Raw genomic sequence first — 18291 nt, 5'->3', positions numbered from 1 at the left:
GCGTTGTAATGACTCGCTTCGCTGATCTGCTAAAGGTGATTGCAGCCGTCTTTCTAATGTTCGCCTCGTCCTTCTTGATATAGCGAACAGTAGATTCGTTGATTCCAAAATGGCGCGCTGCGGCCGCGTAACTTCTACCGTCTTTTAACATATCGAGAAGCGTAACCTTCTCAGCAATCGTCATCATCCTTCGGTGGCGCTTAGGCTCACTACCAGCCTTAGTAGAAGCAGAATGCTTGGGAGGCATTGTACAGTAGGATTTAACAGAAAGTTCAACAAAAAGTTCAACTTAAAACAGTCGCACACAGCACAGATTAAACTTCACAAACTTAAGAACGTCTACTCAGCGATACGCCGTAAGAGAAAGTGGACGACCCAGGCCCGCGAGAACCTAGATGCTGCGGGTTGGAGATGAGGGCAAAACACCAATCACAGGCTAGATAACAAAACTTGAGTTCTGATTCGTCATCTATCAGCGCTTGAACCAATCACAGCACGTCTTATATGATGCGTAGGTTACCAACTCAAAGTACAAGATACCCCGCGTATACCGTACGTACAATATTAATAATAGTAATAATAAATAATGATAATAATACAGTAATAATAATAATAATAATGATAATAATACAGTAATAATAATAATAATAATGATAATAATACAGTAATAATAATAATAATAATGATAATAATAATAACAATAATAATAATAGCTTTACGTATGTTATTTTATTCTTTTGTAGGATGTGTGTCTCTCTCTCTCTCTCTATCTCTCTCTCTCTATCTCTCTCTCTCTCTCTCTCTCTCTCTCTCTCTCTCTCTCTCTCTCTCTCTCTCTCTCTCTCTCGTACGCTTATTCGAAATGTGATTTTTGCAACAAAGAATATTATTGGATGCAGCTACGTACGTATACATACAAAAGATTCATGGAAAAGAAGCACATCCATTACATTTGTAGTACAGTAGTAGCCATCAGCAGCCTTACACCATTCTAATATGGTATGACTGCATCTGATTTGCGTTTCATGTTCGATTTAATTTTACTACGTACTGTATACAGTACTGTATTATCGTATGATCACATTCTCTTTTCGTGTTTTATTTCTTTGTGCACTGAATTATATATCATATGTAATGCAATGAACAATCAGTAAGAGCTGATATTACTAATTACAGTATTAATGGAATTACAGGTAACGAAATAACGTATTTGGGGGTCTTCAGATTTCGCGGTATTTTCGAAATTTCCGGAAAATCCGCGATATGTATATATATATGGGTTATGGAAAAAACCCGCGAAGTGGTGAATCAGTGATGGTCGAACCACGAAGTAGCGAGGGTTCACTTATGTATATACAGTGGTGGAACCTCTTCATATGATCTTAATTCGTTCCGGGACCTAGATCATATGTTAAAACGATCGTATGTTGGAGCGAATATTCTCATAAGAATACACTCTAATTTGTATATTTTGTTCTAGAGCCCAGAAACTCCTCAATAAATTACTACACATAATTACACATAGCAATAATACAATTGCATTTTATAATAGAGATGTATAAAGGAATAATTATAAAGAAATAATAAATAGAAAAGGGGTTTTTATTATTTTACCTTAGAGACAGGCCAACGAAGGTGTAGGCTTTCCTACGCAGGAGGAGACGGATGGTCGGCGGGGAGGTAGAGATGGTGACTGTGATAACGTACCGTAACTTACTCTAACTTACACTACGTAAACTTCAACCTAACCTAACTTATTTATTTTTATTTAATTTTTATATTTTATATTTTTTTACATTTTCTTTTTTTCTTTTTGATTTTTATTTTACATCACTTTCACTCACTTCAATCTTAGTTTTCTTTGCTTCGCTTTCTTTCTCTTCATCACGATCACCAGACCGCTTCGTAGATTTTTTAAAGAAACTATCGAGAGAAAGTTGTTTGGTACGGCTTTTCAGAATATTTCTGAAATGGGTTAAGCAGGCATCATCGAATTGCAAAACTACACTGCAAACCTAAAGTATCTGTGAGTGATGCTTATCAATGAAGTCAACTATGTGTTGCTGATGTGCTAACATCTCTTTATTGTAGCCGAACTTAAGATGTGCTCTACCTCCTTGATCTCCTACGACTCACTCAACTGCGCTTAGAACTCATCATTCTGCATGGCATGCAGCTCCTTGAATTCCTTGGGGGTGAGGTCTTCATGATGCTCCTCGACGAGTTCGGTGATGTCATCTTTATCGACCTCCAGAGCCATGGACTTGCCAAGGGATCCAATCTCTTGTACGTCTTCCTCTACGGCAAGCACAGGTTCAGATTCGGGGCTAAAACTTGCAAAACCTCTGGGAGAAACCGCATCAGGCAAAAACTTCTTCCAAGCTGAATTCAGTGTCCGTCGAGTCACTCCCTCCCAAGCCTGATCTATACAGTAATCTTCAAGCAAGCAGTGCACAATATTGAAATGGCTCCTCCAAAATTCAGGCAAAGGTAAGTTGGTGCTTTGTGTGACATTAAAGCACTGCTTAACCAAGTGGTTGGTGTAGAGCTTCTTAAAATTAGAGATGACTTGCTGGTCCATGGGCTGGAGGATAGGGGTGATGTTCGGTGGAAGATACAGCACTCTGATAAACTTGAACTGGTCGATGATATCATCTTCGAGTCCTGGGTGTTGAGCGAGAGCATTATCCAAGCAAAGCAAGCACTTTACTGTCAAATTCCTCTCCTGAAGGTACTTCTTTACAGCAGGGCCAAAAACTTGGTTTACCTATTCAACAAAGAAGTGCCTAGTAACCTAAGCCTTAGAATTAGCATGCCAGAAAACATGCAGCATGTCCTTATTGACTCTGTGCCTTAAATGCCCTAGGGTTTTGGAATGATAAACCCAAAACGGCTTTATTTTGCAGTCCTTGCTGGCGTTGGCACATAGGGCAAGAGTCAACTGATCCTTCATAGGCTTATGTCCAAGCATTTTCTTCTCTTCAGCTGTGATGTATGTTCGACTAGGCATCTTTTTCCAAAACAGACTGGTTTCATCACAATTAAAAACTTGCTGCTCTACGTAGCCTTCATCCTCCACGATCTTTTCGAACTTAACAAAATCGTTAGCAGCCTTTGTGTCCGAACTTGAAGCCTCTCCGTGCCGAACAACTGAATGAATCCCGGTCCGTCTCTTAAACTTCTCCAACCAACTGTGATACGCCTTGAATTCCTCCGTCATAGGATCAGTTGAACTCTCCCCCGCGTCACCCCCAGAGCCTGCCGCCTTCAAGTCACAAAAGATAGCACTGGCCTTCTTGCAAATGATCATTTCAGTGATCGTATCACCAACAATCTCTTTGTCCTTTATCCATATTAACAAAAGGCGTTCCATCTCTTCCAGGGTAGGGCTGCAATGTTTTGAAATAATGGTGATCCCCTTCGATGGTTTGACTGCTTTAATGGCTGTCTTCTGCTTGATGATCGTCAAGATTGCAGACATATTCCGGTCATATTGTTTAGCCAGATCCCTCACACGCACACCACGATCATGTTTTTCTACAATTTCTTGCTTCAATTCTAATGAAAGCATTGCCTTCTTCCTTTTCTCACCACTACTATACCTGTACCGAAACTAAGCTTCTTAGGACCCATGATTATACTTAAAATCAAAAATGAAACTTGAAAAAAGGAAGAAAATAAGCACTATTAATAATGTACCGAACAGGGTACAACCACACGATGCTCACGAGAACAGAGAACTGACCGACGCGATGCTCACTGACGTCCTTCCGACGTGCTGCCGTCTACCGGGGTAAACAAGAAACTACGACCAACGCTTCGAGAAAATTCTACGCGTAATTCTACGTCGGATGTCGAGACGAGGATTCGATCGAATTTTACGTCGGATGTTGGAACAATCGTATGTAAAGGCAATCGTATGTAGAGGTTCCGCTGAGTTTGTGTATATATATATATATATATATATATATATATATATATATATATATATATATATATATATATATATATATATATTCATTCATATGAAGCTGGTCTATTGTAGACTAAATACGAAAGTTTATTCATGATTTATTTATATTTTCATATGTGCATTGAAGATAGGTTAGCCAGCTCTTAGGATACGGTTCTCTCGTGTAGACTCAAGTTTATTATGTAAATTACGTAAGGCTTTCATCGTTAATTTCATTGTATTCTTCATTTCATTGTATTCTTCATTTCAAGTCAGTATATGTAAATTTATGTTACTTTTAAGAATTAACTCTTTATTTCATGTATGTTTATTACGAAGTCTTACGTAATCTGTTTCAGAGTGACATGTGACCATGCAAGTTAGGAACAAGGCCTTATGTAATGTCCTATTGTATTTTTATGTGGTATTTTGTTATGTTTGTGAGAGAATACGCAATATGCCATATGCTTTGGAAAATTTTATTTCTGGGACAAAGGGTGTCGGAGCTAGCTGACTGAGAGAGTCGTCTGGCGTTGCGTGAGTGCACGTTCGAGTCCTTAGTGAATAATGTCGTGAAAGGGGGAACACTCCCCTCGATGCCTCCACTCATACAAAGTTTAAGATGACTTGTCCCCCGTCAGAACTTCCTCCTCCTGGGAACGTGGTTCAAGTCCTTCAGTCCCTGGAAGGCCCTCTCTACAAACCTTTACACCAGGCAACAGATTGCTTCCTTACATGGTAAACTGCTTTTCTTCTCACTGGCTTCGGCCAAGAGAGTGAGTGAGTTGTATGATCTATCTTCTGATGTTTCCTACTCTAGGAGATGGAGAGAAGTTATTCTCAGCTGTGTCCCTGAGTTGATTGCCACAACTCAAAATCCAAGTGTACTGTACCCTAGGTTCAGTCCATTCCGGATAGAGAGTTTTCGTTCTGTAACAGAAGACCCAATCCAACTGGGGTTTTGGCTAGTGAGGTGTCTGAGGCGTTAACTTAAGAGAACGAAAGCAGCTCGCCCCCGTGTGTCAACAGTGTTGACCAGCACGTGGAAGGTGAAGATGAGGGTCACAAGGATTTCTTTCCCCCCTTGGATCGGAAGGCAATTGAGTTTGTTCTCAATCCAGACCCTCCTCCAACCTATGACCCAGATCTCATGATGTCAGTGGTGTTGTTACATCCCTGGAATTCAAGAAAACTATTCTGTGGCGCAGGTTTTGCAAGCGGACGTTTGGAAGCGTCAATCGACCTTCACTGCCCACGACCTGCAAAGACGTAACCCATAGGAACGTGGAGACTTCTTCCATTGGTCCTGTGATGGTTGCACAACAAATGGTCTAAACACCTCAACCCCCTTGATGGACAAGTAGCAGAGGGTTGAGGGCTGAGGTAACCCGGGTTAGTTTGGGGTGAATAAATAAGAATGACTGGCACGTTTCTTCCTTTCACCTTCTCCCCTCTGGGGAAAACAGCTCCACAAGCCTCAGCATAGCTGACATCACCTCACTGCAGGTAAGACTCATTTCCCTTGTGCCTCCTAAGTATAGAAAAATACTTTGTTACATCCCCAATACCTCGTTGAGGGAGGGTACTGGGTAAGTCTTAAGAGCTCTAGGTTTTGTACTCGAGTTCCTATGTTGAGGACAAGCCACACTGCTTATTTCACTCACACACAAGCTTCTGCAGGCCACTATCAATGCATTACCTCATATCGGCACTTGATTTTAGCGAGGATAGGGTTACTTCTACAATCGATCACAGATCGAAATAGAGAGAACCCTGGGTCATGACCAAGGCCAGTTGGTGAGGACTTCCTCCCTCCTAAAAGTATAGTAAGTCACCCCTATAAATAGCGGAGGGTTTGTATTTGCGCCGGAACAAATAATAAATTTGGAAGTAATTTGTATTTTTCCTAGCATACAAAGCTAAAGCTATTTATGCAAATTGGCCCACCACCCTGTCTCCTGAGAAGTCCTGCCATAAAGCAAAGTGGTTACTCAGCCAAGAGGTGTGAGTGAGCGGGGTAGCCAGTCTACCCCACCCCCACCTGCTAACTAGCGGGTGGGGTAGTTATCCCTCACTAAAAATTATCATGGCTCCTCTTCCAGCTACGCCAAATGTAATACCCCTATAAATACCTTCAGGTTTGTATGTTGGGAAAAATACAAATTACTGGTGCTGTCAAATTCGTTATGTTAGTACAATTTATTTTTAAATGTTAGCAAAAATAAACAGACTACTTTTGGCTTCATTTGCTCAAAAACTAATATTTAGAGCAAAAGTTGGTAGAAATTGATTTCAGCAGAATTTCATTTGCCATTTTTTTCCCCATAAACATTTTAGCCATAACATGCATTGTTTTGGAAAAAATGGTAAATAGGAGGAGAAGTGACCCTCCAAAAAGGGGTTTCCCCCAATAAATAAGGGGAAGCACAACCTGACAGAGGGAAACTCTTGAGATTTTTGTTGTATGACCCTTGAGGGGTCATCCTGCCAAATATAAAAAACTTAAATTCTCATTGCAATAAATTTATAATCAAATATGAAAATTCATGTTTTATAATATCTAAAGATTTACTGAGAGTTAAACTTTTGGCCATTCATACATTCTCTTAGATATTAAATTTCCATGATCATGGAATAGTCTTGTACTAATGCCAAGTTTTGTTATAGGTATAAAGGCTCTTCAACCGCTGGTGGAAGATCTCTTCTTAGTTCGAAGCACAACAAGTTCTGCTGATCAACGAGAGCTTGATACTCAGCGAGAAGTCTTGTGTTCAATGCTGCTTAGACTTGCCCATTATCATCAGGTGTGTTGAGGATGTTATTTTTATTAGATGTGAAATTATTTAGCTCAGCCATTACATCATGTTTGATTTTACTCAGTTAGCAGACAAAATAGGATTGATTGCAATGCAAAGTCAGGAAACAGTATACTGTAGTTGGGGCTTAGTGGAGACCACTGATTAACTTCACTACTGGTTACCTGGATAATGAACAATGTAAGCAGTGTTAATTCTGAATTTTCAGTTTATTTGGTTGTTAACTTTCAAACAAATATGTGATAATTTCTTGTATGAAACTTTATTCCATAGATGATGATATAGATGAAATTATATTTCAGGTTCTTCACCTCATCTCCTTAGTGCTAGGTGCTACAATGGAAGCTAATAGGGATCGTTGGCGAAAGTTGTCTCGCCAAGTGATCGATACATTACTTCCCCTGCTGTCTAAGTTACAAGTTAATCTTGATTCAGAGGTATGTATTATTTTGTCCAGTTTTTCTATTAATGTGTGAAGTGCAGTTGAACAAATAGGAAGTTAGTGTTGTTGACAAAAAGTGTTTGTTTTAACTAAAACAACATAAAGGACTCGTATGGGCTTTTTATGCTATAGATTTAATGTTAGTTTAAGTGTGTTAGATTTGATACTTCAAAGCAATTTACCAACCACAAGTTCGGTATAAATTCACTTTAGAACCTGTTATCTTTATAAATTAGGTTCAAATCCATAAGTTTTGCCATACCTGGTAAAGATTAGAAGTATAACTAAAAAGGCTGCAAATAAATAGCAAATATTTATCACTGATGTGACCTTGCGTCAATCAATTGTGTTACTACTGTACTACTATCTTATAGTTTGGGAAAACTCGCTGGTAAGAGACTGATGTCTCGCCAGGTAAATCCCGAACTGCTGGGTAGCAGTTAGGTTCCGACTTCTTTTATGGCCTCTCGTGGCATGGTTGGTTATGACCTGGCCTTTCATTAGAAGGGGCCAGCGTTCAATCCCAAGTATGAGGTAGAAATTTATTTCTATTTGAACACGATGTTATGTTGATATATACAGTATATATATATATATATATATATATATATATATATATATATATATATATAATATTTATATATAATATTTATATATATAATATATATATATATATATATTATATGTTCATTTGTGAGCGAGCAACATTTTTGCGGTCTTTAACAAAGGAAACATTAATTGTTGTTGATAATATTGTTAATGGGGCTCTAGAATCTAATCTATTTGTTAGAATTTATGATAATCTGTTTAAATTGTTGTATTTTATAATTTGTACTATCTTTTTATATTGACATTGTTACTCTTTTAGAATGATTTATTGTTAACTTGTTCTCTTTATTTATTTAATTCCCTATTTCCTTTCCACCCTGGGCTATTTTTCCCTATTGGAGCCCTTTGGCTTATAGCATCTTGCTTTTCCAACTAGGGTTGTAGCTTGGCTAGTAATAATAATTATAATAATAATACATATATATATATATATATATATATATATATATATATATATATATATATATATATATGGATGAATATCAACACAACATCGTGTTCAAATAGAAATAAATTTCTACCTCATACTTGGGATCGAACGCTAGCCCCTTCTAATGAAAGGCCAGGTCGAAACCAACCATGCCACGAGAGGCCATAAAAGAAATTGGAACCTAATGCTAACCAGCAGTTCGAGGATTTACCTGGCGAGACATCAGTCTCTTACCAGCGAGTTTTGCCCGATTTCCCAGCCTACCACGTGACACAATTTGTAGTAATTCATTCAAATTACCCCTAATGAGTCAACATGGATAAATATCAACACAACATCGTGTTCAAATAGAATTAAATTTCTACCTCATACTTGGGATCGAACGCTAGCCCCTTCTAATGAAAGGCCAGGTCGAAACCAACCATGCCACGAGAGGCCATAAAAGAAATCGTAACCTAACGCTAACCAGCAGTTCAAGGATTTACCTGGGCGAGACATCAGTATCTTACCAGCAAGTTTTACCCGATTTCCCGGCCCACCACGTGACACAATTTGTAGTAATTCATTCAAATTACCTGTAATGAGTCAATATGGATAAATATCAACACAACATCGTGTTCAAATAGAAATAAATTTCTACCTCATACTTGGAATTGAACGCTAGCCCCTTCTAATAAAAGGCCAGGTCGAAACCAACCATGCCACGAGAGGCCATAAAAGAAATCAAAACCTAACGCTAACCAGCAGTTCAAGGATTTACCTGGCGAGACATCAGTCTCTTACCAGCGAGTTTTACCCGATTTCCCGGCCCACCACGTGACACAATTGGTAGTAATTCATTCAAATTACCCCTAATGAGTCAATATGGATAGATATCAACACAACATCGTGTTCAAATAGAAATAAATTTCTACCTCATACTTGGGATCGAACACTAGCCCCTTCTAATGAAAGGCCATGTTCGATCCCAAGTATGAGGTAGAAATTTATTTATATATATATATCTATATATATATATATATATATATATATATATATATATATATATATATATATGTATATATATATATATATATGTATATATATATATATATATATATATATATATATATATATATGTATGTATATATATATATATATATATATATATATATATATATATATATATATATATATATATATATATATATATATTAGCACAAACAAGGCAAATCTATGTTCATTCATTGTACATACATGGGATTTCCTTTCAAGATATCCCACTTGTCAGAAGTTTTTGTATGATTGTCATGTGTCACAGCAGATATGATTAGAACTCTAATAAAAGGCTTCAGTTCCTTCCATCGCAAATGTTTTATTGCCATGTTACTACTTCAGAATGTACAGCTAGTTTTGTGAGCATTTCATCATCCAAAAGAGAACAAGAAAAGGGCAAACGATCATCTCACTTCCGATGTACTGCTGGGGGAGATTGGAGTCAGAGTTATTGTTCTATACTGTTTAATTGTTTCCCCAAACCAGTTCTTCCTCAAGATGTCATGTCAGAGTAAAACTGGGTGGGTGAAGTCTACCTTGCTCCTCTTCATACTCCTCTCCTTTATTAAGCTAAGACACTCATCTTTTGTTAGGTCACATGATAGTGGTGTTTGTGTAATAACAACAAATATAGAGGCACTGAATCCCCTCTTCTTCAGCTCTTCCAACAATTGTTACTCCTCTAACACTACTGTATCCCTTCCTCATTGTCTGATATGTCAATCATTTCTATATTATCTTTCCAGTTAATCTTTAATTCATCCAGCATATCATTGATATGATCAAACCCCAAAAACATATTCTCTTACCCATGTCTGATTGAATCTGAAAATATGAATTAAGTAGAAATAAGCATTCAAAGAAAAATGTACCTCAAGGCAAAATATGGCATCTGAACCAGCACCCTGTTCACACATGCCATATGGACACCTTCCTCACAAATATAGGTACAGGAAAAGATGCATTTCACATATACCAGTACTTTTATAATATATAGTTAGGCCTCTTTACGCGGGTTCTCCCTTCATGGTTTCACTTACACGCTACATAGAGAACCGTAACACCTATTAAATCTAAAATCACATTCGTGATAAATACCCTTGCAGAGCGATGATTTCAGGTAGCCCATGCTCCTTTACACTGGGCATACTTCGTGCTACTTAACCTTTCTCCACCCAGCTCGTCCTAGTTCTAACTGTACATTGTATATCCATTTACTGTGGTAAAACTTACATCTATATTTGAAATAAACCCGATTTTGATTAAACTTGTGTGTCACTTAACTGTATCCAATAATAATGCAGTACCAGCAAGTGTTATGCAGTATTACTATATGGGAATAACTATACTGTTATAGAAACCAAGTAAAATCAATATTAGGCAGTACTTAGTTGGTTAAATATCCGAACCTAGGCAATGAGAAAGTATTATTAGGTTAGGTTAGGAGTGAGTTATCCCCCCCCCCAAGGGCAACCCGCTTTCATGATTTTTCCTTTATCGCGCCTGTCTCTGTAACCTAACTCTACGAAAAATGAGGGCTGACTGTATATGATTTATTATGTACTTTCAAGCTTCATTTTACACATTGCATGTCATTAGATGTACAGTATTCATGTAATTTCAGTAATATAATATGGCACCGTTAAATTAGTATTGGCAACTGTTATATATTGTCCCCATAATGCAGTTATCTGCCCTCACCTGTCTGATTGATAAGCTATCATCTAGTGTATCTCATGTATCCTGTATATAGTCAGCCCTTCTTATGCACAGGGGTTAGGTAACAGACACACTCTCAAAAAACCGTGAATTTGTGAATACTTGCTGCCCTAGGGTCAGTTAACTCCTAACTTAACAACCTACTCTCCATTGCCTACATGCAGCCAACTAACACACTAAGTAACCTACTATACTGCCTGATATTGTTTTTACTTGGTTTCTGTGGTCTGCCCTTATATATTGATTATTATAAGTAATGCCTATAGAGAAAATTATTTGTAAGTAGTCAGCAGGATGAAGATTATGCTGATTTTAATTTACTCTAAAAGTGATTGATTTCTTAAGTTAAGGTTATACTTGGTATATGTATATGATCATTTTAACTTTTATTTTGAACTATCATCTTGTTCATTATAAACATTGATTGACACTAGTCCCACTTAGTCCCAGTAATTAAACTTTTGTTTTAAATGATAATTAAAATTTTTTCCATAAATAGAGGTAATGATAATTTTAATGTGTAGGATTTTTTTTCTCTCATCTTTTGCAGATATTGTATTGGATTGGGAAGAATCCTACATGGCATTTAGTAGTATTGTACTGAAATATCCTTAAGATTTAAATTTAATTTTTTTTAAGAAAGTGGCATGCTTACTGAGTGAAGTATCAACTATTATCATTTTGAAGATGATGAAATTTTATCTTAATTCTTCATTTACGATAGAGAAATTATATCATAATTTTCAGGAATCGTTATCAGCAGTTGAAGAGGTTATGAATGGTGTTTGCCCAAGTGTTTATCGTCCAGTGGACTGCTTACTGAAGGCTTTGTTTACTTCTCCTTGTGAACTTGTAAGTTGAATAGTTGGTATAGTGATGTGAAATAAATTTTCAAATTATATTTAGGCATTAAAATATTGTGTTTTAGATTTGGTCTAACTTTATTATCTATTTTGTATACTGTATAGGGAATTGTAATGTTTTCCTATTGTGTTATTTCATTATAAGAGAATTAAGATGACACTTTCTTTCAAACAGGAAAGCACTGTTGGTGTTGAACGCTGGGTAGGTAGTGTTTTGCTACTCTTGCGAACACTCATATCTCATTCATCACCAGAGTTAGTCCTTGCACGTCTGGAAGAGCTGGGGTTGAGTATGGATTATGTTCATAGTGATGTACCAGCTGACTCTACAACTGCAGAAATCTGCACTGCATCTGAAGTGGCTTCTCAGCAGTCCAATGATTCATCAAGTTTTAGAGATCCTTTGAATGTAACCCAACCAGGGACTCTGCCACAAGTTGCCATGGCTAGGTATATTATTGATTATAGAAGATGTTTATCTTTAAAAAGCAAAGCTGTTGGTCCCTATTTGATTCTTTATATCTCATACTTTTTATTTTTATTCAATAATTTTTAATGTTAGGCAATTCATAAATTTATTGTAATTCATATACAGTATATTTTACACTTTTTGCAAGTCATATTTAGTTTTTATTTTAACTGGAAGCACAAAGATATGCTGTCAGTTCTCTGGCTATCTGTATGTGTTACTCTTGACTTGAATGAAATGTTTTAAAATATTATGTTAGAAAGCAAAGAAAAAACTAGAAATTTATAAGAACAAAAGTAAAGTTATCAGATTTATTTAATCAAATATGTAAGCATAATTTTGTTTCTTAACGTTGCAAATATAGAGGGAGGACATTTAGGAAAGTGAGTTCGATGTCAAGGAAGTGAAATGAGCACATGAGAAAATAGCTGCAAAATGGGCTTTTAATAAACAGAAATGGAATTTTCATAATAAAAGTTGATATTGCTCTACTCACCTGATATTCATATTACTTCTCCAGAAGCTCAGCTTATGGATATTTACCCATGAATTAAAAAAATCCCCCTTTCTTTCCCTCCAATAGATACATGACTCTAATAAGGTAATGAGATACTTGAGTGGCTAATGGCATGATGAGAAGCACCAGTGCCTTTGTAGGGAACATCTCTCGTTATTCACCTGTTCATGCTAGACACGAAAGTCGTCAACTTCAGTTAGCACATGCTCCTTCAAGCCATTCTTCGACAGATATGTTACGAACTCTTGCCATCTGTTCACCACTGGTGTTCCTCTCCAGTAGAGGTAAGTTGGGGTAGGAGACCCCTTTATAATCCTGCTTCTCTAGATGATCTAAGGCAATGCTCTGAGCTAGTGGAAGACTTACTGACAAGGCGCTGCAGACACCTGTCAGAGGGTCAGCCTAGTCTTCCCAGGAGTAATCAACTGCCTACTTCTACAAGGCATTCTTCAGGTAAGCCTTCTCTCCTGATGCCTTCGCCTTAAGAGGAAGATTCAGAGCCACTCTCCCAAGTAAGTTTGGGGGGCTCCAAGGAGGGAGAATCCCACTTCTCCTCTCTTTGCCCAGCACTGTGTGTATTGTCAACTCTTAAAAAGCATAACAGGGCCAAAGTTCTGGTAACCTCCCTCCCTAGAGGAAACACTCAGGTTAGAACCCTGAGAGGTTTGCTCTCTCTAGGAAAGGTTTCTCTTATAAAGAACTATCGGCTCTTGCCCATTGAGTCCTATGAGGAACGTCCTCCTCGAGCAAAGAGGAAGAAGACCGATCCTCAACCAACCAGCCACCCTCTAGACAACAGGGCACCAGTAGACCCAAGGACATCAGCTGGCTACCTCTTTCCCTTCTCAGCAGGAGCCTGAAAGAGAGAGACTAAGGACATGAAGACCGGAGCAAGAGTCTTCAGCTGGACTTCCTCATCGGTCAGGAGATGACATCCCCATAGAGGAAGATTTTGAATTAAAGATGGAAAGTTTTGAAGGAAACCTTCCTCAGCCAGCTGTTCCCGGTCCTTTGGAAGCAGAGGAAAGGAAGACAGACTCCACTTTCCTCAAAGTGCTTCGCTGCATTCGGAAAGCAAACAGCCTCGCAGAAGCAGTAACATGTTCTCCAAAAGGTAAGACGGTGCCTATTGATCTTCTGCACTGCGCCCCCAGCACCGCTAGACTTAGACTTGAACTTCCTTGGTCAGTTTTGGCCAAGGAGATCTTAACCAAGGTAGAGACCCATGTCTCTGGGTCCAAGGTGTTGCGTAGGACACAGAGATACTTCCTCTTGATCCCATCGGCTTTCCCTCAACAACTTAAGTACTATTATTTTGTTCATTTAAGATTGTCTGGGGCGAGACAGGGGCTCTTAGACAAAAGTCATAGCTCCAGGAAATTTTATCATACTCAGAAGGGTATCCGGTGAGTTTGTGTAAACTATTTCTAAAATGCAATTTAAGTAAAATAATTTGCGTAAAACAGGATATTTGAAACGCTTGGTCTAAAGTACAATTCATCAACAAGCAAATTATTTAAAATGTGATTTGTCTAAAACTTATTTGTATTAGTTCTATATTATCAGCCCTCTTTTGTTGCGTGGTTTTTTTTCTAGGTTTTGTTTTCTCGCACCCAAAAACAATCCTATACTTATTGAATAAAAATTCTCATAAAAAATCATGATAAAATTCAAGCTGGGCAGTGTCCTTTGGCCAGCCCCAACCTTCAACATCAGGTCAAGGGAGACCTTCTCAACCAACCCAAAGACCAACACAAAGATGAGGAGCATATAGTCAACATTTCATCCTCATCACCCCTTCTGAGCATTCTTTCTCCTCTTGACAGAACCAGGGTTGAGGTTGAGCTAAAGGTAGCGGCAGGGGAAAAGGTAGATAAAAACCAACCCAAAGACTGACAGAGGGATGAGGAGCAAGTCTTCAACATTCCATCCTCATTACCCCCTCTGCGCATTCTTTCTCCTCTTGACAGAACCAGGGTCAAGGTCGAGGTAGAGGCAGAGGCAGGGGGAAAGGTAGATAAAAAATCATCCCAAAGACCGACAGAGGAATGAGGAACACGTTTTCAACATTCCATCCTCATCATCCCTTCTGCGCATTCTTTCTCCTCTTGACAGAACCAGGGTCGAGGTAGAGGTAGAGGCGGGAGAAAGGTAGATAAAACGCCCTCACTATGGAGGGCATTCCCCCTGTTCCAGCACATAGGTGAGGGATGGTTACAGACTGACTTATTATACTACCCTCTCAAGGAGAAACTTTGCTCCATTTCAGGGGTAAAAGGCTATTGCTTGGCCTTGAGCCAAGTCCTTAGAGTAAAGGGAGTAAATATTTTTTATTTTGAGGAAATTTCTATGCTTATCAGGGGTTTTTAACAGACCCACTCTCCAGTTGAGGTGAATCCACCTTCTTGGAACGTGGTACACATATTATGTTCCTTAAAGGGGCACCCTAGGAACTGTTAAGGCGAGCTTCAGACAGATATCTTACCCTTAGAATTGTTTTCCTGGGAGAGCTCCAAGGTGCTGTCTGAAATACACCAGGACCACAAGACCTTGGCTACAACACATTTTTATGAGCACAGGTAGAACCAAAAAGGAAATCTCCAAGAATACGATCTCGTTTTGGTTGAAGCAAGTGATCTCTTTAACGATATCTTTATCTTCACAGAAAGATCACGAGTTAGAGCTCAAAATGTGAGAGGTATAAGCACCTCACTAGTATTGAAGAGGAATTTCTTTGTGATACAGGTTCTCCAAGCAGGGGTGTTGAAGCATCAAATGACCTTCCCCGCCCCTTACCTACAGGATGTGATTCACAGGTCGAGAGACACTTTACACTAGGGCCTGTAGTAGCTGCTCAGCAGGTGTTATAAGCTACCTTGGCTTTTCTCACAGGGCCAGTAACTGAGTCGAGGGCTTAGGTTATGTGCTGAATAAGACTGGGATGACAGTAAAGAATGACTGGCTTCCCTTTTCCTTTTAATCTTCCCCTTCCTTGGGGTTAACAAAAGAAAACCTCCCCAGCTGGATTCGATCTCTGTCTGGTAAGGTGACTCTGCTCTTAGCTATTCCATGTTCAAGCATGGGAGACTTTTCCCCACACTCCTTATGAGGGAGAGTATGATGTAGTCAGGCAAACCCATAATCATAGAAGTCTTCAAGTTACAAAATTTTCAAACCTATTACTTGCTAGGCCTACTACACAGAGTATTCCGGCTCAATCTCATACAACGCTATTACAGTCAAGGGCCATGAAACTCGCTGGTTCTCCTGCAGGAGTTCACAAGCTGTAAGAACTCTTACTCCTTTATGCATCTGAGATGCTCGAGCTTTAGGTGCCTGGGCTAAACTTCAAACCAGTTGGAAAAAGGGACTTATTCCCATCTAAGGATGAGTCTCCTATAGTAAAAGACGATGGTTTATTTATATTCAGGTAAGATCAAATCACAAATTTTAAAGTAATTTATATTTTTCTTAACCATACAAACCTGAGTCCTTTACTGAAACTTGTCTATCATCACCAGTTCCAGTCCCAGGCTTCAATCTAAGTGAATTGTCAGTGAACCTGCATGCTACCAATAGGTAATTACCTGTTGGTTTTTGCACCTCATAGTTTTAACTGCCATGTTCCAGTTTTGCTGTTTTCTATTGTCCTATAGTGTAGGACTAGGGTTTACATGATTAGGTAAAATACAAGTTACATTAAATATATGTCATTTTTAATTATTGTCTTGTTAATAATCTGTATGGGAACTGGAGTGTATGACATGAAGAGAGTGAGGTACTAATCCTTACATTTACCCTGTTAGAGATAAACATGAGATGAGCTTGTAAGCAAATGACACAGGCTTTCAAACATGATGCAGATTTAGAAAATCTTTAACAAATAATTCGAAAGGAAAACATTTAGCCTAAGAGAATTATATAGTACAATATGACATGCCAACCACAAAATAATAGAGTTATAAAGGGTGCTTATTTCCAGAGGAATTAATAAATATATAGACCCCCCTCTAGGCATTTATGAGATAAGCAGATGTTTATAGGCACTTTTGTGAGAGATGGGAGCTAGGCACTTATTAGATGAGCAGAGGTTTATAGGCACTTTAGTGAGAGAAGGGAGCTAGGCACTAATGAGATAAGCAGATGTTTATAGGCACTTTAGTGAGAGAAGGGAGCTAGGCACTTTAGTGAGAGAAGGGAGCTAGGCACTTTAGTGAGAGAAGGGAGCTAGGCACTTTAGTGAGAGAAGGGAGCTAGGCACTTATGAGATAAGCAGAGGTTTATATGCACTTTAGTGAGAGAAGGGAGCTAGGCACTTTAGTGAGAGAAGGGAGCTAGGCACTTATGAGATAAGCAGAGGTTTATAGGCGCTTTAGTGAGAGAAGGTAAGGATCCAGGCTACCATCTCGGTCTTCTTCCTCAAGTTTTAGATGTCTTGAGAGAGTGGCTAGAAATGTGTGAAGGCAAGCGTTATGCAGCAGAAGGGTCACAAGTAAATAGAGAATTTGATGCTCTATGAGATTGATTGATTGCTTTGAGGTTTTCTGGCATCCTGACATCTAAGGTGTGCTCTATGGGAGGATCTCTAACCTAGGAGATGGCGTGTACGCTTACTGAATGGTGTACTAGAAATATTAGCTACCACTTGAGAAGTTAGGCTAGGGTGTGTTCAAGTTAGAGCTGTAATATTACCCTGAATGAAAACTTATGGGCATCTGAGCTTTCACTAAAGGCATTGCAGTAATGACGTTATGTTAAAAACTAAGCTCATTAGGCTGTGGCAAAGACAAAGGCTGGAGTGACTTTACCATCATCATACTCTGTATAATCAAGTGGCCTAGCTTTTTCCGCTATTATAGAAAGTGCCGAAGAAAGCAGTAATTTAGAAAACCAGATTGGAAACCCAGCATTTTGAAGAAATTTACTTATTAGCAATAATGATGGGTTCAAAGGAGAAATTATCAATATTCATAAAGAGTTTCAAACAGTCCTGTCTTCTGAGGGAACCTGAACCGCCTACATAGAATATCACTCGCGTTCTCCTGTCGCTCAGACAAGCCTCCTATGAACCATTGAGACGAACTTCAGATAGAGAAGTGGGAGAACTCCACGGCATCTCTTATGCCACAGGTCTTACAGAGGGACGAGAGAAGGTTTCTTTTTCCTTTGTTCCTGACTTTTTGACAAAGATGCAGGACCCTTGGCTCAAGTCTTTTTCCATTTCCTGCCTAAAGGAGGAGGCCCATGATCCAGACTCCAGAGGATATGTTTTTTTGTCCTGAAGGGGCACTTTGTCTCTATGTGAAGCAGACACAGTAAGTCAGACCACGGCTTACAAAACCTTTTCGACAGGTCATGTGAGTAAGTCGCTTGTTGAAGGCGGGATTTTGGAGCGGACAGACATTCTTCACCACTCACTATCTGTGGGAGTGTACCCAC

General features: G+C 38.7%; 1 protein-coding gene across 1 annotated transcript in view; it reads left to right on the top strand.

Moving 5' to 3' along the window:
• Positions 1–18291, top strand: part of LOC137645504 (huntingtin-like) — a 330048-nt gene that overhangs the window by 211399 nt on the left and 100358 nt on the right. Inside the window, 4 exon segments of the mRNA XM_068378310.1 lie at positions 6620–6756; positions 7071–7205; positions 11751–11855; positions 12042–12316. Coding sequence (XP_068234411.1) covers positions 6620–6756; positions 7071–7205; positions 11751–11855; positions 12042–12316 — 652 coding nt within the window.

Source organism: Palaemon carinicauda, chromosome 8, assembly GCF_036898095.1.
Source record: "Palaemon carinicauda isolate YSFRI2023 chromosome 8, ASM3689809v2, whole genome shotgun sequence".
Lineage (NCBI taxonomy): Eukaryota > Metazoa > Arthropoda > Malacostraca > Decapoda > Palaemonidae > Palaemon > Palaemon carinicauda.
The sequence above is the reverse complement of the archived record's forward strand: the minus strand, read 5'-3'. Positions and strand labels throughout refer to the sequence as shown.